Source organism: Equus asinus, chromosome 3, assembly GCF_041296235.1.
Source record: "Equus asinus isolate D_3611 breed Donkey chromosome 3, EquAss-T2T_v2, whole genome shotgun sequence".
Taxonomy (NCBI): Eukaryota; Metazoa; Chordata; class Mammalia; order Perissodactyla; family Equidae; genus Equus; species Equus asinus.
Genome location: NC_091792.1, coordinates 71487474 through 71512490, shown reverse-complemented (window position 1 = coordinate 71512490; position 25017 = coordinate 71487474). Strand labels below are relative to the sequence as shown.

The following is a 25017-nucleotide window of genomic DNA, read 5'->3' as shown; positions in this document are numbered from 1 at the left end:
CCAATATACACAGTGAGTTAGAGATTTTGACTTATGAGCCCATTTTCAGATGTAAATTGGAGAGTATAGAGTTAATTGACTTTTCTGGCTAATGTAAATCCTTTACATTTAAAAAGATATTTGAGGGGCTGGCGTAGCAGTTAAGTTTGGGAGCTCTGCTTCGGGGTCCTGGGGTTCGCCCATTGGGAACCTGGGCACAGACTTACACACCACTTACCAAGCCACGCTGAGGCAGGCATCCCACATATAAAGTAGAGGAAGATGGTCACAGATGTTAACTCAGGACCATTCTTCCTCAGCAAAAAGAGGAGGACTGGCAGCAGATGTTACCTCAGGGCTGATCTTCCTCAAAATAAACTAATTAAAAAATAAAATAAAATAAAATAAAGAGATGTTTTGCGGTCAGCCCCATGGCTGAGTGATTAAGTTTGCCCGCTCTGCTTCAGCAGCCCAGGGTTTCACTGGTTCAGGTCCTGGATGCGGACATGGCACCGTTCATCCAGCCATGCTAAGGCTGCGTCCCACACAGCACACCCTGAGGCACTCGCAACTAGAATATACAACTAAGTACTGGAGGGCTTTGGGGAGAAGAAGAAGAAAAAATAAAAATAAATAAATAAATAAATATTTGAAAACATTCTGAGCATTTTGGCAAAAACAAATACATATCCAAGGTGATTTCATTCTTTTTATTCTTCTATTTGCCTACCTCAATACATCTTTTGTAGTAGCGTTATTAAGATATAATTTACACACCATAAAGTTCACCTGTTTAAGGTGTACAAGTCCATGTAGGTTAGTGTATTTACCCGCTTGTACAACCATCACCATAATGTCATTTTAGAACATTTTCATCACCATCCCCCCATAACTCCTCTGCTCTCCTCCGTCCCCTGGTCTCTAGCTCTAGGGAACCACTAATCTACCTTCTGTCTCTGACATTTGCCTATTTGTGGATATTTTATATAAATGGAGTCATACAATATGTGTCTTTTGTGACTGGCTTCTTTCACTTAGCATAGCAATATAGTTTTAGACTATTTGACCTCGATATTCTGCCTCTGAGGATAAAATGCTATCCTTAACTTCCTTGATGAGTTTTAGGATTAGGTATAATTTGCACGAGGCAAAAATTAGGACCTAGTTCGAGCAAGAGGGCTTTTCTCCACACATGCTAATCCATCTGCCCTTGTTCCACACCAGATTGTGCAAGCACAAGCTGAACGACTGTGTGTGTCCCAGGATCCTTAAAGAGACATCGTCTGCGAGAATTTGGGGGAAAAATAACACTGCAAGTTACAAACAGGATCCGTCAAAAGAGGAATGGGTTTAACTATTGACCAAATGTAGTTTAACAGCTTAACTTACCCTCCTTGGAAAACTGGTGATTGCAGCGTATTTAACAGAAATCCATATAAACCTGTGTTTGGTGCTTGTGCCAGGGCCTCGCAGAGCCAGACCCCTTAAGAAAAGTAAATAGGAACCTCACAGAGAAAGCCAACTTTCCCTTCTGCCCTTTCCCCCTCTTCTCGCTGGCACAGTTAATCCGAATTATAGTTTGCTCAAATATTTGGAAGTGAATTTAGGGCCCTCCCCCCCAACTTATGATTTTATAGCCAATAGGTGATGAGGTTTATTTGCATATTTCCAGTCACATAAGCAGCCCTGCAGTGGAAACAGTGTCAGACTCAGTTCCTCCTCCTCCTCTTCCTCCTCCTCCTCCTTCTCCTCCTCTAGGGAAGCCTGCCATTTCCAGCCACTCTGCCCTCCCCTCTGAAGAGCCACTTGCCCCACGCCGGACTGCGGCCCGCTCCTGCCTCGGGCTCAGCCGGTCTATCAGTCCATCGACGCTCCCGCCGGTGCCGGGTAGCCCCTAGAGGGACGCGCCCCGAGATGGAGAGCAAAGCACTGCTCCTGGTGGGTCTGGGCTTGTGGCTCCAGAGTCTGGCCGCCGCCGACAGTAAGTTTTGCGCGCAGACTCCGCTCCATCTGCAGATTCTGCTCAGGGGCCAGTTCCACCGGTTGTGAAGACGGGAAGGAGGAAGTCGGTAGGGGTTGCAGATGCGCATCGGGGACTCTCCTAGCCCGAGCGCCAGTCCCGAGGAGGGTCACAGGGGTGGGATTCTGGCGGGGCAGGGAGGGAATTCTCCCTCCGATCTTGCTGGGGCGGCAGCCGGTTCCCGCTGTCTGTCTCTCTGGGGTTCCCACGCTGTGCTCTCCACTCTGGCTGAGGCAGAGTTCCCGGGCTGGACGAGGGAGGTGGGAGGGAGGTGGGAGGGAGGTGAGAGGGAGGTCTCAGTTGGCTGTGACCGGCATTAACCTCCCCATTCGGAAGAGGCGGAGGTAAGGCTGGAATGAAAGGCACGCGGGGCAAGGTGACCCTGGCGCGGCTGCGGCCGCGGCTCGGCCCCCGCCTGTGGGAGCGCTGGCGGAAAGTGGCTCCTTCTCCTGGCGAAGCCGGGCTGGGGCGGGGAGAAAGCGTTGTCCGCGTCTGAGAAGGGCAGGACACACTCGGTCGCCGCGTCAAAGTAGGGGCGGGGGGCGGGAGAGGACGAGGGCGCGTTGCGCGGAGTCCTGGGGACGCAGTGTCCTTCACGCGCTCGGGCGCCGGAGAAGCTCGCCAAGCTTCCACTCTTGCACGCTCAGCTTTACTTCGCGCCCAAGAAACCTAGCGAAGGCTTGACCCTCCTGAAAACGTGGCGCAGCGACCAGCAGTCTGCGGTCGCTGACTTGGGGTCTGCCAGGTTTACACTTGGCCGCCCTCGCCGCCCTGTGGGTAGATCCGCGTCCCGGCCGCCCAGCCCCGCGAGCGGTCGTCAGCACGTGGGCCCGGGCGCGGGGAGGCCGCGGCTGAACCCCTGTCACCGCCGGGCGCCACCGGCTCGCCAGGGTTCATGCCTTCAAGACCAGAGTGAACTTCTTTCTTGCAAGGAAGACAAGCGCCCAGCCTGAGACTTGCCCACAGTAGAGGCCTCCTGCGTACTGTGAACCTTGGTTCAGTCAACACACAGCAGCAACTAAAAAGGCGACTGAAGCAAGTGATAAAAGAGGCAGCATCCTCCTTTCTCTTCCGTGGCGGCATTGTGCTTAGGGCCGAGTCGCCCGTGTGCTTTCAGCGGCGCGGCCGCAGTGGCTCTAGTCGTGGGCGCGCTTGTCCATGACTTTGTTTTATTTCAGTACTGACTTGTGAAAGAACGTTTTTGTTCGGTTAAAACAAATGTAGATTCCGTCAAAGCTGAATTGGATAAAAAGACAACTATCTTTTCTCTCAGATCAGTTTGAGAACAGTGGAGGTTCAATTAGAAAGTCTTCAACGCCTCATGTGGTGGCATGGTCCCCTCGACAGTGTGCAACACTGTCCAAGAAGGTGCTGGAAACAGCTCCAAATTCTTATTTCAGAAAGTACACCCTAGTACAATGTTACTTTTCCCATAAAATATACGCGAGTGTGTTTCATCCATGGTTTAAGTTTTTGTTAGGCTCCCTTAGAGGTTCACCACCCTCAATTCCTGGGCTGGTCAGTGTCACCTCTCTGGGTTTAGCTGCCTTAACTCTAAATGAGGAGTTTGGACCAAACTCCAAGTTCTCTGAGGCCTCTCCAATTCTTGCTCTTTGATTTAAATGGACACTTAAGTGATCAATGAATTAAATTGGATTAATTAATGAATTAAATTGGATTTTAAACTTTTCCTCATTGTAAGTGTATGCAGGGAGGAATCATTTTTAAGTAGACTTGAAATTAATCCCTCTCACCCTTCCTTCTCACTCTTGCTTCAGCCCTCCCTCTTGGCAGGCCTCACTGTCACTGTGACTTTCTGCCCCCTTTCTCCTCCAAATGAATTCCTCCAGGAATGTAAGAACTTAAGAGCAGAAAAGCAAGAGAGTGAGGAAATGGCAAGCAGCACCTCCTCTGGGCTCTGACTTATTCATTCTCGATTTCTTTCTAAGAAGAATAACGGAGAGAAGGCACTGCCCTCAGGCTCCTTGTTCTTGGAGCCACCACGTCTCCGCATGGCCTCATCAGGAAACTGGAAGAGCCAGGAGAGGAGCCGGAGTCAGTGTTCAGGAGCCGCGGTTCTATTTGACTGGCCGCGGTGACTCTCACGGCGAACATCTGAGTTATACGTGCTGAGTGATGAGGGCAAAGTAGCGATACCACTTGTGAATGGAGCAGAGCTTAGCAAGAGAATGATTGGTTAACAGCTATATTGAAAGGTGGGAGTCAGGCACTGGCGAAGAGTTACAATGGAAAATTTTCACTTTCTTTCAGGCAGTGTATTTTTAGCTCGGACCTTTTTCGCTTTATTCTGATAGGAGAAATTGGGCTATATAATCTGCTGCTTCTATTTTTAGAAACATTTTTTTCTGTAAAAATGAAAAGTAAAACTGTTAGGTAAGTCGAGAACGTTGTCTAAATTGGAATATCTGAAAGGACCAATCAATTCAGTCATATAGCGATATTCAGCTTGTTTTCTGGCATTCTGCAAAAGCTACCTGAGCCAATACCTATGACCATCAGTCTCAGAGAGGAGATGAATTACTGATGAAGTCTCTTAGGAGTGTGTGAGAGAGAGGGAAAGAGAGAGAAGGAGGGAGGGAGGGAGAGAGAGGAAAAGAGGAAGAGAGGAAGTAGAAACTTCAAAGAGAATTGTGTTCTTATAAAGCTCTTGTACCTCATGTCTTCATAGAAATGTTAATCTTATTCATCAGATAACTGTCAACTACCTTTAGGCTGTATTTCCTGGGATGCTCAGTGCTTCTCCTTTTCTAGCTACAATTATGAACCCTTTATAAATTTACTTTTAAAGTGCTTTGACTTCACAACCGAATTTCATTTCTGTGAGTTATTATTCACATTAAGATAAATTCCTTGTCTTCCTTTACACACTTTAGATTTTTAGCTATCTATTTAGGAATAAAGATTATGTAGTTGAAAAATCCATTAACTTGTAACTTGCCTGGTGCCCCAAAATTTTGCCTTAGTGTTTAATAAGGACATGTCCAATGGGGCCAGGTTGGCATGGTGGTCCTGATACGATAAGCCAAATTCAAGGTAAAGGTCTTTATGAAGGAATATACCTTGGGCACTTGTTTTCATTATTATAAGGTGCCTTCAATTTCTAATGGGACCTGGTAAAAGGTCCATATCTCCTTAAAAGGGTAAGTGCAGAGTCACTAACAATCAACTCAGATGAGTTCACCTGCCAATTAGTAGCAATCTCAGTGTATATTGGGGCAGATAAACATACTGACAGACCCACACTCAGGGTCTGATTTTCTCCCCTTCTCTGCACGGCTAAGTCACTTGTGTGAGGGCTGGTAGAGGTTTGGAAAGCACGTTCATCTTTAGGATGCTGAGACATCCTTGAGGGTTGCAAACACCAGTAGTGTGAAAATTCCTATCAGAACACCAAAGAGAAGGAAAGACTGTGCGCCGATGACATGTGTGATGTAAGGTGTAGAATTGACACAGAATTGAAAACATCACATAGCATATAGAGGGGTAATGTTGTCCTCTCAAAGCCTTCATTATGCTTTCTGTAACGTAAAACGATAAATAATTTTCTTGGAAAGTGAAATAAAAGTCTCCACGTACAAATTTGCTTGAGAATGTATGAATTTTCTATTATTTTTCTTTATAATCCATGCACCCAACAGAAAATGTCAGTCATGGGGAATTGGAGCTCTCCGTGGGCCATAGAGATAATCTGATACAGGATCTATGGACTGAATAAATTTCATGTGTGTGTATAAATATACAAACCAGCCTTAATAATTTCAAAGAATATTCTTAGTCATTTCAAAACCATCAGCAATGCCAGGGCCACCGTGTTGCATAATTCTAGGGAAAAATAGACTAAAAGTAAGTGGTATCCTTTGGAGCTGTGCAAGGCAGTAGTCAATTTGGCAAATAGGTCGTAGGCAAGATCTGCTGCCAGGCTGTTCAGATTATTTCTGCTTTAAAAAGATTGCTAATTGAACATATTAAAATAAGATTGCTGGAGAGGAGGCGTGAGTTCTTTGATGTGGAGAGATGTGAGGGGGTGGAACTAGTTTAGTTTTAAGTTTTCTAAAGCACTTGCTAATAAGAAAAGAATTTCTTGGGCATTGAAAGCAGTTTTCGATTAAAAATCTGCAGTATTTTTTTCTACTGTCAGATAAATGATAAGGCCACCAGGGTGCTTTCTAGTTACGAAAGAAAAGGAAGACCTACACCTCCAAATGAGACGAGAAGCACAGCAGTGTTTTTGATGGAGGAATGGATTTCCAATGCAATTCTACTACATGGAAATAAAAAAAGCTTTAAATATTACAGTTAACCATAGTCTCTTAAATTATCTTAGAATATTTAAGCGCTAGAGATTTGTATGTGTGATCAATTTGCTGCACATAATGAATCACTTAGCAAGTAACCACTATATTGTTTAAGGAATTTTGGAAAATAATTAAAAAGGAAAATGTTGGTCGGTTCTCAGGTAACTAAATGTCAGCCTTGTTCACCTGCATTCTCATTGTACTGTATCCTTCTTATTTTTAATTTTCACCTGACTTTTGCAGTGTTATTTGATATTAAAGATTTTCAACTTTTGAGTTAATTAATTTCTTGTCAAGTAAAAAAGGCTAAAAGACCTATCTATTCACCTTAGAACGTAATAACTTGTAGATTTTAGATTTTGCTATTTAAAACTTTCAGAAGACAGGGGCCGGCCCCATGGCTGAGTGGTTAAGTTCGCGTGCTTCCAACTTTTCACGTTGCTGATGTTTTTAAAAAATTACTCTAGTGAAAAAGAAACAAGCTTCCCTCAAACAAGCCTTGTTGCGTCATATGGTGGGAAAATATTTCTTCATCAGAGGCTTACACAGGGTGAAAAGATCTATGAAATAAGGGGATTTATACAATGTAAGGGCCACGAGCCAATGTTCTCAAGGAGAATGAGCTTTGAACTGGAACCAAGAAACCTGGGCTCTGGTCCCTACCCTCTCTCCCACTATTAGCAGCTTAACATTGGTCAACTCGCTAAAATTCATGTCTTTTTTTTCTCTCCAAAGCCCCAGCACATAGTTGTGAATCCTAGTTGTAAGTCCTTCTGGTTATATGTGGGACGCCACCATGGCATGGCTTGATGAGCAGTGTGTAGGTCCATACCCAGGATCTGAACCAGCAACCCCTGGGCCACTAAAGCAGAGCTTGCAAACTTAACCTCCATGCCACCAGGCCAGTCCCTAAATTCATGTCTTGAGAGAAGATTAAATTAACTAGGGAATTCCCAAATAGTTCATTTACTTGAAATTGTGTATATACCCCCCGTCTCCACCCCCCACACACACCCCTTGACTGGAAAACACAGGAGAGATTACTATTGCTTAACTCTCAGTTATTTTAAAGTCATCTCTGTCAACTTTGATCACCACTGGAGGATCAGTCATTCTCTTGTAATCCACATTCACTTTTAAAAAAAATTTAGAAATAAAAATAGCATGGACGATGGTTGCTTGTGAACCAGAAACATACCATTCGAGCAAATAAAAAAATTCTCCAGTTAACCTCCTACCAATTTTTCTTTTTCAGAAATTATAGGAGGAAGAGATTTTAGAGACATCGAAAGTAAATTCGCTCTGAGGACCCCTAAAGACACAGCTGAGGACACTTGCCACCTCATTCCTGGAGTGACAGAATCTGTGGCTAACTGTCACTTCAACCAAAGCAGCAAAACCTTTGTGGTGATCCACGGCTGGACGGTAAGAGAGGCTCTTGAGGCAGGAGCACATTGGGACGGACCTGGCATTCCGACCCCTTGCCCTCGTTGTTGGGCCCCCAGTGATGGGTCTCCTCAATGGCTTTGCTTTAAACTTGAGTAAAGGCAAGTCTGGCTCAGGATGGGAATTTGGAATCTAAAGTCACAGGTTCATGAGTACTTCTCCCAGACAGTGCCGACCTTCATTTCACACCATGGTACCTGGCCGTGCCTTTGAACCAGCCGTCCCCGTGAGGGGGAAAACAAGGCTCTGCTCAATGACAGAGCAGAATGCAAGTGATCATTTTGGGGAACTGGCAGAAACCTGGCATGATCCTGATGCATCTAGCACATCGCCGGAGTTCCTTTTCTAAGGAAGACATCCTGTAGGAGTGAGGAGAGGGCTGGAGTGCAGGGAGGAGGTGCTGGTTCTGGTTCTGGCTGTGCTACCCTCCAGTTCTGTGATCTGGAATCAAGCCACTTGTCTCTGGGCCTCAGTTTATTGATCTGTGAAACAGAGAGGGTAGAGTAGACACCCCTCCACTTCCAACAATCTCCGTTTGTGAACTTGAAGAAACTTCTAGAGATGAAAGAGGGCTAGGCAGGGAACTGTCATGCAAGGTGGTTAGACAAGGTGAAAACTGTGGTTAAATTTACTTTTAAAGAATATGAATAAAGTAGTTCTCTCTAACTATGCTGGATAGTCTCTTTACATGGTGCAGTTCTTACTTAACTCCTTTAGTTGATTTTTAATATTTTCAATTCCTAATAAAATTTCATTGTTTATTAAAAAAGATTTATAGAAAATGGATGGTTAAAGAGATATTATCTTTCCATTATGTCAGAGCTTATGAATATGGTAATAGATACTAAATTCTAATGAAATGCATTAGCTAATGATCGATTTACTTCTAGCCCCGATTTATTTTCCTACGTAACTTAAGTGCCTTTGTTATTGACAAATAAAACAATTGCTATAACTTTTATGGAGATGAAGGTAACTACTAACAGAATTCACATGGATGTTTATTGTAATAAGATATGGGTATTTACTAAAGTTAACATAGTAAACTACATATCTTACGATAAAATCACATATTCAAATTCCATACGTAAATCTTTTCATGTTTTAAGAAGTTTAAATAGGAAAAAATAAACTTTGGTGGTTTTAGAGATAATTCCGTTGTATACGGAACTTGGCTTTTAATGCTTTTCACAAAGTTTAAGCTTAATAAACATTTATACGACAGGAGTAAATTGAGTATCTCAGGCATTGCAATGTTGTCCCTGAGAGAATTTTATATTTTAGGAACTTTTGAAAAATGTGTTTTCTTCTCATACTAAGATGACACGACTGACCCAATGTCTGAAGATAGTCCAATTTCTATCATTGATCCTGCTGCCCACTAAGCCCACTTGTCATCTTCACACCACGTGTCCTGGCATTTTGAGTGCCAAGGCTCAGAGGCTAGGCTGCTGGTTATCAGGTTGAGTTTCCTCATACAGAGCTGGTTGGTCTAACTAATAGTAGTTATTATATTAACATATAACTAATATTGCATATCAGTTATAACTAATCCGATCCCACTGGATATCCAGTCACACTGGAAACTGAGCTCAGCTCATCTCAGTGCAGGTGGCAAGGAGGGCTTCCGTTCAGCTGCTTGTCTGAGAATCAGAGATTCATAAAATTGTCACAAATTTAAGGAACCTCAGAAGAAAAACCTAGTGAATAATATCTTTTCAGTATTGAAGAAGGAAGGTACTTGGACTTTCAACTCTTTTGTTTGGGATTGCTTATTTTCTGTTGAATTAAAAAAGAAAGGATTAGGTTAGTTGTTAAGTAGTTAATAAAAGCATCTGTCATTGTAGTAGTAAGTTGGGTTATTTGCCCTTTGACAGATTGCCTAACTTGGAAACATGGATAGTACAGAAGTATTTATAACAGGGGGTTGGGGCAAACGAGATTTTCCTGCTCATCTGAGGTAAGCTGCTCAGCGACTCACAGGCATAGGGCTAATGGAAGTGAGGAGGTTCTGCAGATTTGTCACGAGAAGCCCAAAAGAATGTTTAGCGTATGTGCGCATAGGGCACAACCCAGAAGGCAGCTTAGACTCAGCTGTTCTGGAGCTCTGCCACCTGCTTGGGTTTCACAGACCAGAGCTTTTAAGCACAGGGTTCTCATTGTGACATAAGAGGTCCTCACCCCTGGCTAAAAGGAGGAGTAGCTGACATGGCGTTCTGAAGAAATGACATCATCCTCTCTTGAACGGCAGCTACAAAAGGTGGCCAGCCCCCAATCTCCAAGAGAGGAGAAGGGGGACAGGACAATTCCTCAGGGTTTTGTGCTAGGTGTGTGCTCCAGGAGGTTGCCTCAAAGACCCAGGCTGCACCCAGACTTGAAGCAGCCTCTCTGAGACATGCTCAAAGAAGGTTTAAATAAGTTCCTAATGGACTAGCATCACCTTTGTACCTTTTCATCTTTGTTTTCTCTTCATGCTGGCATTTTATCATTGCAAGTAGACTGGGAACCAGAATGGTCTCAAGAAGAAATTTGTGAGGTGGAAGGTGACTTCCAGATCATCTGAATCCGAGCCGTTTGTTTTGTAGGTGGCCTGTAAGGTTCAAACAGTGCCTGTGTTCATATAAGTTGCCAGTGGAAGAGCTGGAACTGGAACCAGGATCTTCTGAGTCCCAGGCTTGCTTTTTCCTACACGAAGCTCAGCAATGTGGTGACAAATTGGCAGTTTATTACTGTCAAGTATGAAGCAAGTGCTCGTGTTTTGGTAGTTTTAGTCTAGAAAACAGAGTAAACAAAACAGAAGCATAAATGAAAGAACCCATTAGATGAGATCAAAGTTCCAAATGAAGTCCCTAAGTTTGGGAATTCAAGACTCCTATTTTTTCTATTGGAATTACTCTAAGAAAAACATAGGTTTTACAGGTCTTCCCTTAAAATATGCCTTAAATATGGATTCCAGAATCTTCTTTGTTGATACATAGTCTAGTTATCTTTACTGTGGCTGCTGGCATATTAGGGGTGGCTAGATTTGGGCATTTAAATCAGGTTGTTGCTGTGTACAAGCTCACGGCAGAATGGTGTAGGATTTCATAATCTGCAATTTCTAATGTGTTTCAATTGTTTGAAAGTGGGCATCTTTGCAAAGGTGTCCACTGTCTTCCCTCTGAACACATAAATTAAAATTCTATTTAAATAGAATTAATTTAAGGACTCCCTAGTTCTTTTGACTTTGAATTTCGGGGCCTTTATTAACAAGAAGCAAAGAATTAGTTGGCAGTCTGCTTATTTCCAAACAGGACCAATCTAATAATTTGGAAATGTGACTGTTAAAGCTCATTAATTTCCACTCTGATAATTAAGAATTTGAGACAACTGTGAAAAAGTCTGAGCTAAAGCTGATTATTTTCTTATGTATTTAGAAAGAGCTTGTTAAACAAATTTACCTTCTGTTTGGATAGATTAGTATGTTTAAAACTGGTTTTTTTTTTCATTAACACATCAACTGTTGTCTGTATATGGCTCTTTATATGGAAAAAAGTGCATTATATCTCCCCAAATAATTCTATTGAGAAACGTTTATTAGCCTAAATGAAAGTAATTAAACTAAATTTCTTTTAAAATAGTCTGTAATTCTGCTGCAAAATGTTAACTTATTCAGATTCATCTTTTTTTAATAGTATAAATTATTAAAGTTTTACTGAATTTATAAAATGTGCTTTTAACATTGAGAGCATGGTAAACCGCAGTCTGCTGTTCCTGTCCCTTCTTTGGCAGACTCACATTGGCCTCGGAAGGGAAAGCACAAGCCTCTGAACACTCTTGTATGGTTTGATTTTTCTCTCTGAGCCAGTGGGTTTCCTTGTCGGTTGGTTTTTTTCCCTTTAATTTAGGTGCATTGGGCTGACGTTTCTATCACAAATTGTAGTGGGTATTGTAAGAAAGCTTGTATCATCCTTCAGGTGACAGGAATGTATGAGAGTTGGGTGCCAAAACTTGTGGCTGCTCTGTACAAGAGGGAACCAGACTCCAATGTCATTGTGGTGGACTGGCTGTCACGGGCCCAGCAGCATTATCCAGTGTCTGCGGGGTACACCAAGCTGGTGGGAAAGGATGTGGCCCGGTTTATCAACTGGATGGCGGTAAGACTGGGGAAGAAGTGTTGTGTGTCCAAAACAGATCTCTCAGCTGGAGCTGGATAAATGACTGGTCTTTGTGCCGTTTCACTTAAATACAGATATTTTCTGGGGCAATTCAAATATTCAGAATGAACATGGCATTATTTTTAATCCAAAAACAGCATTATAAGAATGGTAAGACTATAAAGCTGAGGTGCAGTCCTGCCCTGCCCTCTTCTTTGATATTTCCATAGTGAACAGATTTGCTGAGACCGAGAACTAAGTGGACACATAGACGAAAGCTTGTTATTTTAGGGCAGAGGGAAGGTGGCATGTTGCCAACTAGTTAGCTGGCAAGTGGAAATTTCATCCTGCTTTTGACTCTTTAGACTACTAATCTCTTTGATGAAAATATTAATAGTACTTATTCCTTAATGTGGATTAAGGATCCAGAGCTAGAAAGAAAACGGCAGAGCAAGTCTGCAGGATATGAGGTGGCTGAGGGTCGGGGGTCTGGTTTTGCTGCTGGTTTTACCCAGTTTGGCTCTTTGAGGCCATCCTCTGAAAATCACCTTTGAAAAGTGTCTTGGGGTTGAAAGGAACCTGATACTCTAACAGGGCCTAATTATTTAAACCAGATGCTTGAAGGTAAAAAATAAGCGATGGTTTTTGGACTGGCCATTAAAAGATAAAAGTTCTTTTCTTGACTCTTTTGCTAACCAGGAGAGTGAATTTGGGCAAATCAGATCACCTTCCCGTCCGCAGGCTTCTCATTTGCCAAATGAGAGGACTGGACCATCTGCGTTTGTGGTCCCTTCCCCCCATAATATTTCTAATTTTAAGTCAACCTTAAAGAATAAAGTGATGCAGGGTATTTAGAGTAGGGAATAATGGGTTACAGTTAAATATATATTTATATGTGTGTGTGTCTATATGTAGATACACACATATACATACACCTATCTGTCTATCTATCTATACACACACACACACACAGATACCTATGCATAAATACACATATTTTCACATGTATGGAAATTCAGATGTACATACATTTCAATTTCAGATATATGGAAAAACTGTCTAATTTAAATATGTTGTTAAGGAAAAAATATCTCAACACTGGAGTATATATTCCTCTTTTCTGTAGCACTTATAAATTAAGTAGAATTAATTTTCAGTATTGCCTATATTTTGAAAACAATATTTATATTCACTTTATTTATTTTAGCTTTGATCTTTTGCAAAGAACAGGAAGAACCTCTTTTTCTTTTTCTCTTCCAAAGGAGGAATTTAACTATCCTCTGGACAATGTCCATCTGTTGGGATACAGCCTTGGAGCCCATGCTGCTGGCATTGCAGGAAGTCTGACCAATAAGAAGGTCAACAGAATTACTGGTAAGAAAGCAGTGTCATTTGTCTTATCACAAAAGAGTGAGATGCCAAATACCCACATGAGTGTGGTGTTCTTCCGGGTATGCCTGGCCACTTGATTATCTCATGGGAGAGCTTTTTTCCTAGAGTAATAGACTATAGACCCTTGCTTTTATGGGCTTACCATCCACTGGCAGTAGAAGATAAGGAGTGGAGTTGAGCATGGAGAGTCCTGCAGAGTCTCTGAGAAGCTCAGTCGCCACCCCCCCCAACATCCACTCCGTGTTCTGGTAGTGTGTTGCACGTGCGTGTGTCACCTCTCACATCAGTACTGGGAAAATGAAAAAGGACCGATATGAGAGGGCATTTGGAAAAAGGAGAACAGTCATCTGGGCCAGTGGTAATAGACGGTTTGGCTTGTGCAGAGAGGAAGAAAGAACCCAACACTGTTTAAAGTCCTTCTCACCAGGTTCAGAAATAATTTACAAAAGGAAATCAAGTCATCCTGAGTGAAAATTGCCATTCAACAGCTAGTTTAAGATACTCAAATTCCATTTTAGAAAGAGCTGAGTCCACTTTTGTGGCTTTCAGTAATTTAAAGATCCAATCCCGATAGCATAGGGACTAGTAAGAATCTGTGTGGTTGCCAGCTACATTCATATGATGAGCAGGGGTGCTAAGGTGATACTGATGGAGAATGAAACTAATTGGCATTTAAAAATCTGTGAGGTTTTTTTTTTCCCCCATTAAGGTCTAGATCCAGCTGGCCCCAACTTTGAGTATGCAGAAGCTCCAAGTCGCCTTTCCCCTGATGATGCGGATTTTGTAGACGTCTTACACACATTCACCAGAGGATCACCTGGCCGAAGCATTGGGATCCAGAAACCAGTAGGGCATGTTGACATTTACCCTAATGGAGGCACTTTCCAACCAGGGTGTAACATTGGGGAGGCTATCCGTGTGATTGCAGCGAGAGGCCTTGGAGGTAACTATGACTTAGAAGATAATGAAACATGACTTCTGTTAACTCTCGTTGCCTTAGTGTCCGACCCTTTCTTGTAAGAATATAGTTTTAATATACTCATTTAGCCAAGATATGTGTCTGAAGAAATCTGTCATATTCAGCCCGATCACCTTAGAGCTTTAGTACTCTGATGGGCAGACATATAGACATTTTATCTTTTATGTATTCTACTGTAGACTACACTGAGTACTGCACTTGTGGTAATAAAAGAAGATAAAGGTGAAATTTAGACAAGAAAACCCCACTGCCTTTGATAACAGCAGCATAAAATGTTATCTGGCCACGTGGTGTTATACTTTGAATACAGTTGTGAAACCAATAGAGTTATTTTGCATTTTACTCAAAATGAAGGGCATATTAATTAGTCCAAATTTCTTTTTTCAGTCTTTCCAAGAGATGTCCAAATCAGAAATGAATCACCATTCTCTAACAATAAATATTCCAAATTTTTAAGAAGAAAATATAATTTAATATTAGCTTAATATTTGCTTTAATAATGGTATTAGTTTGTGTTAAATTTATGATTTGTTTTAAGGGACCTTTGCCTACTTTTTGGACCATGGACCTTCCTGTAGTCAAGATGCTCCGGCCTTTTGTGCGCACATTATAGAACTTACAGCATAATGTTAATATTTTCATTTGCTATAAAAGCTTATGGTAGTAGATACACTTTTATGGCATTGCTGACTATTTCTCTGATTTATTTAATGTAAAAATCATTAGTAGAGATACAGCTCTCAATTATATATAGTATCATTGATAAAATACTATGTTAGCAATATGTCCTTTATGATGTGGTTTCTAGAAGTATGTTTCCAGAAGCATATAGAAGTATTATATGCTTTCAATTTAAGAGAAGGATGTGATAAACTGGGGGAATCAACTTTTACCTTGGATGCCTCTTATTATAGCTTCATAAACATACTCACAAATATAAGATAGCAGAAAAGTCAAAAGTTCCCTATAAATTTGCAACTCTGAAGCTCTTGGAGGTAGGTGAGAAACTGCCACCGAGAATACTTCCTTAAATAGGACCTAGAATCAAGGAGTCATAGGACCAAATCCTGAGGTCATTTTATTCTAACACCACACCTAAACTAGTTTAAACATGCAAGATGAAACACCCACTGTGAACTTTCACAGAGTTTCAATTTCCTTTGTGTCTCTTTCTCCCCAGATGTGGACCAACTAGTGAAGTGCTCCCACGAGCGCTCCATTCATCTCTTCATTGACTCTCTGTTGAATGAAGAAAATCCAAGTAAGGCTTACCGGTGTAATTCAAAGGAAGCCTTTGAGAAAGGGCTCTGCCTGAGCTGCAGAAAGAACCGTTGCAACAACTTGGGCTATGAGATCAATAAGGTCAGAGCCAAAAGAAGTAGCAAAATGTACCTGAAGACTCGTTCTCAGATGCCATACAAAGGTAGGCTGGAGACTTGTTATAAGTAAGGAAAATCAATTTGATCTTATTTTCATCATGCTCGTTGCATCACATGTACTGATTATGTCCATTGCAACAGGGATAGTGAAATGTTCTTACTTCACCATGAGTCCTCACTTGTGTTTCTGTTGATAGAAAGCAAGTTTCACTGAGCCATTTTTCTGAAGCTCTTAATTCCCATTTCTGTAAGGCCCAGTGCACAACCTGTGCTACCCTGTGCAGCAGCCTTGCTTGCCACTCTCCCATGCAGTTGTGACCATTAGCCTGGGCCAGCCCGTTAGCGCCATGCTCCATTTGCACCCATCCATCGGGGGTCAGCAAACTATAGTCCATGGGCCAAATCCAGCCGACTACCTGCTTTTGTAAATAAAGTTTTATTAGAATGCAGCCACACACATTCGTTTCTGCACTGACTGAGGCTGCTTTCATTCTACCACAGCAGAGTTGAGTAGTTGGGACAGAGATTGTATGGCCCACAAAACCTAAAATAGTTACCATGTGGCCCCTTGCCGAAAAAGTTTGCCAACTCCTAAAGTTTGCTTTAAGTGAAGGCAAGAACCACCTGTATTTTAAAGTCCACCTATTCCTGGAAGGGGAGAATCTACCAAAACCTCTAAGATATTTCCACTTTGTCATGAATTTGTTCAGAGTTGAATTTCGAACTTAGCAGCTTATTTAGAGTAAGACATAGGAATTGAGGGGGGCAGGAGAGGAGATAATCAGATGAATCTGGCATGAGCGACTAGTATCAGAAAGACTGGCTTATGTGTGAGTCCAGGTGGAAGTCCAAGGGAAGGGGTGACATTAAAGAACAGTTTCCTAATGTAAAATATCTCTGATAGAGACACCCGTTTGAAGGTGGTTTGTTAGAATTTGTAGAGGTGCATTTGGCGGCCCAGAGGTTTGGAGCACCAATAAGCCAAGGAAACCTTTTAAGCAAGGAGTACTCTGTTTGTGCTTTGTTTTCCCTGACTCTTCAGAACAAGGAAGTGTGTGTGAGGTACAGGGAAGACTGTAATCTGATGAAGATTTGGACCGGTCTCACTTGCCCCCAGGCGTCCTGCTAATGCCACTCAGTGACCCATCAGGGCTCTCTGGGGGCACTGTGCCAGTCCCAACTTCTCCTCCTCTGGTCTCTGGTGATTCCTGCAAGGGCTCCATTTAACCCCACACTCTTTGTCTTCACCTTGTAGTAGCTGTGTCTTAAGCCTGCTGCCTTTCCTATCCCTTTAACCCTTCCCCATCCCATCTCCTCAGGGTTTCTGGTAGAGTTGGCGAGAGCAGGGGAAATGTAGAAGTTCAAGTACCTGCTTCTGAGGCTCTACCTAATACAGAATAATTTAGGAGCTAGCAGTCTTTACAGCCTCACTGACGATTCAGTGAAACAAGTTTTATTGTGAGCCTGATATATACCTACTCTGTGCTAGATGGTGGGGGAATAAGGAGGATGAAATGATCCTCTGACCTGAAGGAGCTGACACACAAGATAGAGAGTCAGGCATCCCACAAAACATGAAGAAACATGGTCACATACAGTGACAGTAAAAAATACCAGATATCCTTGGTATAGATGGTAAGGAAGGGTGGAGTCCATGGAGAAAGTATCAAGAGTATGTTGGCCTCTTGATTTACCCCCATAGTACCCCATCAAAGGTGACTACTTTCTAGGACTGCTTGGCAGTTCAGAAACACATGGACTCTTCCTATCCACTATGACCACACTTTTCTGAAAGAGAGTAGAATTCAAGGTCTGAATTTTCTGGTAGGAAACACTGTACAGACATGAAGAAATCTTTCCAAGCCACACTGATAGTCATGTGTGAGCACTTCCTACTGGATCATTAATGAGATACGGTCTATGGTTCTGAATTGCCTGCTTATTTGGGGGGCTTGGTGTTTCCATAAAGACTGATCAGCTCTTGTTCCAATTTTCTCCCTATAGTCTTCCATTACCAAGTAAAGATACATTTTTCTGGGACTGAAAGTGATGTACACACCAACCAGGCCTTCGAGATCTCTCTGTACGGCACTGTGGCCGAGAGTGAGAACATCCCTTTCACACTGTGAGTAGCCACACAACATCACCCCAGCAAGTGGGTTCGTCATGGCAGTGCTGCCAGCCGTAACCATTGGTGTGAGGAGCACAGAAGAGTGGGACACCCAGAAAAAGAAATAAATATTCAACAGAGATTATTTTTTTCTTTTTATCTCTTTTTTTTGAGGAAGATTAGCCCTGAGCTAACATCTGCTGCCAATCCTCCTCTTTTTTTTTGCTGAGGAAGACTGGCCCTGAGCTAACATCCATGCCCATCTTCCTCTGCTTTATATGTGGGATGCCTGCCACAGCATGGCTTGAGAAGCAATGCGTAGGTCTGCACCCAGGATCTGAACCGGCGAACCCTGGGCTGGCAGAGCAGAACATGTGAATTTAACTGCTGCACCACCAGGCCAGCCCCAACAGAGATTTTTTTTTATGTCTAAAAAATAAGGACTTTTTGTTTTATTTATTTATTTTTATTGAGGTCATAATAGTTTACAACATTGTGAAGTTTCAGTTGTACATTATTATTTGTCAGTCGCCATATAAGTGTGCCCTTTCACCCTTTGTGCCCACCCCAACCCCCTTCCCCCTGGTAACCACTGAACTGTTCTCTTTGTCCCTATGTTTGTTTATCTTCCATGTATGAGTGAAATCATATGATTTCAACAGAGATTTTTAAAAAACCTATATGGCAAAAGATGTTCATTACAGTGAACATCTTTATATACATAATACCATAATTTGTATATATAATGTATATATAATATATGTGTATATAATGTACGTATAACAGCATAAATTAGAAACCAAGTGTCCAACATTGAGGCAATGGTTGAGTGAATGGTGGTTTAACAAATCAATAAAATCAATCTAGCCTCTAAAAAGTATATTTATAGAAAACTAGGTAAAACACGGCCAAAAGCAGAAAATAAAATATGAAGTGAACAAAGAAAGGATAGAGAATTGTCTGTTCACTATGATTGTAACAAAGTAAACATATGTTCACATATCAATGCAAATTAAAAGAGAATATATGAAAATGAAAATGATGTCTCTGAATGGTCAGCTTATGGATTTTTTTTCTCTTAAGAATTATCTTAAATAGTTTGCATTGTTAGGATAAAAATTGGAATAGATTAAAGGGGTGTAGATGTCTTTTAAAATACACTAAATGCATTGACATTCATCATGAGTATTTTGTTAGACATATTTTGCATTTTTAAAATATCTCCCAAACAATAAAGCTATTTACATCTTGGAAGGAAGAAAAAGGGAAAAAACCTGGTTTCCAGAACTAATCAAATATGTTTATTTTTTATTCAGCCCTGAAGTTTCCATAAATAAGACATACTCCTTCCTGATTTACACGGAGGTGGATATTGGAGAACTGCTAATGTTGAAACTCAAATGGAAGAGCGATTCATACTTCAGCTGGTCAAACTGGTGGAACAGCCCTGGCTTTACTATTCAGAAGATCAGAGTAAAAGCAGGAGAGACTCAGAAAAAGTAATTAAGTTTATTTTTCTCCATTCACTTTAAACTCACTCTAATGTCACTGCCTAGAGATAGTATTTCCAGAGTTTTCAACATTCAAGTAAGACTTTAGTAAGCTTTGTCTTGAAAGTATATCACCTAGATAATTACACCTATAATTTTAGGGGGAGTGGTCTTTTATTATCATACTAGGGAAGTAATAGTATTGGTGCATTTCATGGAAAGAAAACATAAGCCCTGACCTGGTCCCAGTTATTGAGTAAGAGCAGAGATGAGATGGCAAGGATCTCAGCCTGTCATTTAGCACCGTTTCTTTCAAGCACAAAACAGTTATGGAAAGAATTGTGGAGGTGTTACTTTAACACACAAAGATTAAAACCAACCTCTTCAAGAAGGATGAGATTCCAAGATAATCTCACCCTATCTCCCCACTCCACCCCCATATATCTATAAAATGAATTGCATAGAGAGCCCCATAGGATTTAAAACTTTTATAGTAATCTCCTGGGGTTTTGCAAACTATAGTGTGCCGTTATTGTTAATGAAAATTGACTCTTTAAATTAGAATTATTAAATTATTTCTCTTTGGTCATTTTCTTTTATAACCAAAAAGGAAAAAAAAAGATAGGTTGTGGATGGAGAGGCTATGCAAAGCATCTGTTTCTCTAGCAGGGCCGCTGGAAGGCTGATTTGCAAATTCCCTGCTACAGATACTGAGAGGTGGTGAGGTCAGTCTTGTATCAGCTCTCTTGGAGAAAGCCTTGTAATGTCAAGGCTGTCTGTATGCCTGTCTAGATTGACTAATTATTGCTGAACACTGGGTTTGGCCCTCAGATAAGCCTCTGATTCAGATGTGTGGCTAACCAGAATGGCCTGAAGGTAAACAGTTAATTATTGGAAATATGAAAACAATCAGCGCAATCGTGTAGGATTTAAACAACCCTGGCGGAACCAGACCTTTCTCAACAGCCGTTTTAATTGCTCTGTGTGGCTGTCTCACCACCACTTTCTTCCACAGGGTGATCTTCTGCTCCAGGGAGAAGGTGTCTCATCTGCAGAAAGGAAAGGCCCCGGTGGTATTTGTGAAGTGCCATGACAAGTCTCTGAATAAGAAGTCCGGCTGGTGAGCGCCATGGCGAGGCTCTCGGGCATCCTGAGCACGCACGCAGAGGGGTCCTCTTCATGCACTGCTCTTCACCCACAGCTGAAGGCCTGCACTGATTCTTGTCATCAGAACCTCACCTGGTCTCTCTTAGCCCTTCCGTATACACGTCAGGCTGGTCCCTTTGCTTTTGGCAGCATTTCCTCTTTTTACTTTTGCTTTCTGTTCTTTCTGCCAGCTCTGACCTTCATCCCACGTGCACTTTTTAGATTTTGTTTTTCTTCTGCAACTACCACAAAATCCTCACTTCTGCTTTTTTCCCGTGCTGAATCACTGCTACCTTGACAGATCCTGTGCGCAGAGTGTGCAGCACAAGTTAATAGTCATCATTGTGCCTGTGCGTGCAGCCCCTCCTGGGATGTGTCCAGGGGAGCAAAACGTCAGCTGCAGCTACACAGTCCTTCTTGATTCTCAAGTGCCGGCAGACTCCAGGACAGAGAGCCGAAGGGGCAGCCACCAGCATCCATCTCAAAACAGCTCCCTGGCTCTTTCCAGCTTGACCTTTAAGGCTAATCCACATGGCAGCTGTCAGCTGAATCTTTCCAGAGTGTCAGGACTAAGTGCAGACTAAGCATGTGACCTTCCCCGCCCCCTCCTGAATTCCCACAGTATGCCACTTTCTTTCCTCCACTTATTGCCCTGCCAGATGCGAAGTGCTAATGGGTTACAAGTATAAAGGGGAAAAGCTTAGACCATGTCATATAAGCCAATGTCACAAGAAACAATGGGAAAGGCTGGTCACAATATCATCTGGAAATAGAAAAAGCAATTGACTTGATTTGTCTTTCCCCAGTTACATTTATAGACAAAAGTACAGAATAAGAATTGCCTAATCAGGAAAAGTATATTAAAGACCTTATATCTATTATTTTATCTTATATCTATTATTTTTAATTTCTGTTTTATAATGTAATTTATCCATGGAAAAATAGGTGAAAAGAAAATAAAATCATTGTGGCTCTATCCCCCAGGAACAGCCCCCAGTTAACATTTTAATTTATATCCTTTCAGACTTTCTGTATGCATATATAATAGTTATATTTTTTACAAAATTGCAATTATGCCATATATACTTTGAGTGACAAGATGAAGCCATCTGGATTAAAAACATTAATGTAAGAACACTCAAGATAAACTTAAAAGGGAAAATAGTTACTGGTATTGAGCCAGACAGAATAACTGAATTCTTATCTAAGTGGAAGCTGTTCTACTAAGAGGTTCATTGCTTCATTTTTTTCTCGTCACAAACCTAAGGCAATTTCACATTTGCTTTACCTCTTAGGAAGGAACTCCTGGAAAGTTTTATATGTGCATTTACATCACAAACATACACAAACACACATGTACACATACACTATCCAAAAATCACCCATAACTTTAAATCAATACGTGAATGGAAAAGCAAAACCTGAAACATTAGGAAATAACTGTAGCTGCTTACAAAGTGTTTCTGGTCATATTATTTACATAAGTTGCAAAACTTTATCTGAGAAAAGCCAATGATACATTAGTCGTCTGGCCATAAGATCACTGAGACAACAGATATTTAGGCAGCTTTTTTAATGCATCTGAACTTTATCTAGGAGATAATTATGAATCAAACCAGCAACCACTGCAGTTTCTTCTCTGTGACTAAATTCATCACTCAGATAAAAAGCTCTCTTTCTCTTATCTTCTGATATAACTGTTTAGAAGTCTCATACCACAAGAAAAGAAAAAGAAACAGGCATTTCATTAGATACATTTCAGAAGTAAGAACTCATCCTAAATTTTGAAATCATTTGGGTCAGTCCTCTGAAAAGAATACCCCTTATTGCGACATAGCTAAATAGAGATGGGAGTGTCTTTCATTCCTACAAACTTGACATGTACTCTGATTCATTATCCATATCTCCCTTGGGTTTATTCTCACAACCTTTGTTCTGAACTTACAGTTGAATACTTTCTCATCATGAAGGTGGTGGGGGAGGGGAGAGGGTTGTAAAATGCTGAGTAGATAATAAATCTCTCTCTTCCTCTGCTTTTTCTCAGAAACTGCAAATCTTCAGAAGGAAGAACATCACATGAATTCTGTAAAGAAGGAAGTAACTTTTATAAAAGGTGCCCAGTGCTTTAGGTAGTTAAAAGTGGATTTTCCTGAGTATTAATTCCAGCTATATCCTTATTAGTTATTTTAGAAGACAGTCTCAAATACTAAAAAGTGGCTAATTCAGTTTAAGGAACATAGTAGTCAAATAGCACATCTTCCAATATTAAAAGACAGTAGATATGAAAAGCACTGCATTTTGCTCTTTGAGAAAGAAATAAGAATTGTTTGGGCCCATGGTAAAATAATAAAACCTTTTAGTGTAGTGAGTTTAGCCATAGCCTAAAATTTAATAGAACCTCCTATTTTATTTGAAATTCTTCGTTTTCTGTACTGATACCTTCTCAAAGTTTTCTCCAAGTCTGAATATAGAAAATGATTTTTACGGCATGAGTCGAACCCATTTACTTACCAGTCAAAACACCTGACTACTTTGGAAACTTCTCTTGCCGTTGGGAGGTAGCCCAGGTGGTTAGCTAGGGCCTAGTGCCGTGGAGGGAGGGATGGAGAACGGCGCTCATAAAGCACTGAATCCTTAAACGCTCCCTGTGGTTGGTTACATCGTAACTAAGTTACAAACTAAAGGAGAAATAAAATTTAAATAATTGAGTCTTACTGGGCTTTACAGCTTATTGCTTCATCTCTCCCCTCCTTTTCCTGCTTTTCTCGATTGTATTTTAACAATGTTCTCTGGGTAGGTGTTTAAAATCAGCCTGTTATCCTCAGCTTACAGATAATTTTAACTATGGAGAAAGAAAATACCATAATTTTATTATCAGACTTTCAAAATTATATTTATCAATTTGAAGTCATTTAATATCTGATAATTACTATTTAATTTCAGGCCTGTCTTAGTCATTTATTAGTCATACTTTGAGGATGTCTCCTTCTTCCCTGGTTTTGATAAGAAAATGTGTTCAAGGTCAAATTTTGCATCAGGCAAACTCCTACAAATTTTAGACAAGGACCATTTTTATTAAGTAAAGAGATGGGAAAGTTGCTAGGCTGTATTCATAAACAGTGCTTAAAACCGTTGTGGGCAATTAAAAGACGCTTCAATTGTCATAGCGACATGAAATGCCATGAGAGTTGTTGCTTTTAACAACTAGTGAAGAGTGAGTCAACAATTATTTATAAACTAAGTCTCATATTTTCAGAATGTTTTTCTAGATATTAGTATAGAATGAGAAAGAAGTCAAATATCTCAGAGGCTATTGCTGGGAGTCACAAATGGGAACATGTGTGGGCATCTGAACACGTCCTCACATCTGAAGCCCAACGTGTATGTTCAGTGTTCAGCATGGCTTGGAAGGTAAATGATCAAGAGATGTACTGGAACATGTTGGAGGAGAAATTGTTCCAGAGCTGCCAGAACTTCAGCCCTTCATCTGAGAAATATTGTTGTGCCTGCACAAAGTAGGACAAATGTGATTGATGCCAGCTGGCTTGGAATGAATTTTCTCTAAAAATAAAATATTGTGTGATTTGTTGTTGGCATCCCCATTATTGCTAATTTCTTAATTTTCTGGATTTGAATTTTGAGCAATGGTGCATGAACCTAAGAAAATATGAATCAAATTGGGGTATGGCCCTGGGAACTCTGGCTTCTACAGACTTCAATATATGTATCAGCAATGCTTTGGCTTTAAATGTTATTTATTAGCTGTAAATATATATATGTGTATGTGTAAAAGGAGATTGTATGTATTGGAAAGGTTGTTGTGGCTTTCTGCATTTATAGACATGTGGTGCTAACTTTGTACATGTCTTTGTTAGTGACAGTGTCACTTAGCCAACTTACCCTTAGGAAATAATGTAATAAAATGGGCTTTTTTAAAACAAAACTTACTTAACTATGTTAAGAAATGGAATCTGCTTTTAATGAAATGGATGAAATTTTATTACAACACTAAGTCATTATTTTGTATCATTTTAGTTCTCTAAAAAAGAAATCTATTCTTAGGGCAGATTCATTCAGAAAATTTTTATGGAGTAACCGCTCTTCTTAGTGAAAAAATATAGCTTCTAAAAATTACAGTGCACATTATATTTTATGTTTTATATTTACATTTGTACAAAGCCTTAGAGAACCTTTGCACTAACTATAGAGGAAAATGATACAGAATTTTTCCTAAACAAAATACACCTGACTTTTCTTGCCTGCAGGATACTTTTTCATATGTAAAATGTTAGATTAATAAAAAAATGTCTTTGACCACTTTCTGGAATACATTGTCTCTATTTCTGAGGTCTAATTATTAGCTACAAAGTGAGTGGCATTTTTGCAATAAAATGAACTATTTGAGATGAGAGGGTGCCTTTTTTAGAACTTTGCTTTGGATTGTCTTGATAATGAAGAAGAACAACACACAGCCCATCTATGCAGTTAAGTAGGGGTTGCTCCATAGTACAGTCAAGAAGAATTGAGTTCAGAATACAATTGTTTCAGTGGCCACTGACCCAAACTTTCATTGTCAGGCATAGGGTCTTCTGGAGCTGGGGTCTCCCTGACAGGAAGAGGCTTC

The 25017-nt window shown here is 40.9% G+C and overlaps 1 protein-coding gene across 1 annotated transcript; it reads left to right on the top strand.

Annotated features, from left to right (window-relative positions):
- Positions 1-1639: 1639 nt before the first annotated feature.
- On the top strand, positions 1640-24710 carry LPL (lipoprotein lipase). Its single transcript, XM_014841274.3, has 10 exons — positions 1640-1960; positions 7571-7740; positions 11718-11897; positions 13160-13271; positions 13999-14232; positions 15449-15691; positions 17652-17772; positions 19074-19256; positions 20263-20367; positions 22438-24710. Coding segments are annotated over exons 1-10 (1416 nt in total). The 5' UTR covers positions 1640-1893; the 3' UTR covers positions 22439-24710.
- Positions 24711-25017: the final 307 nt, after the last annotated feature.

Excerpts from the sequence above, each read along its gene's own strand:
- LPL (XM_014841274.3), top strand. The coding sequence starts at position 1,894 with ATGGAGAGCAAAGCACTGCTCCTGGTGGGTCTGGGCTTGTGGCTCCAG. Across the intron at positions 1,961-7,570 it reads GAGTCTGGCCGCCGCCGACA|AAATTATAGGAGGAAGAGAT; the intron begins GTAAGTTTTGCG and ends TTTCTTTTTCAG. Across the intron at positions 14,233-15,448 it reads TGCAGCGAGAGGCCTTGGAG|ATGTGGACCAACTAGTGAAG; the intron begins GTAACTATGACT and ends CTTTCTCCCCAG.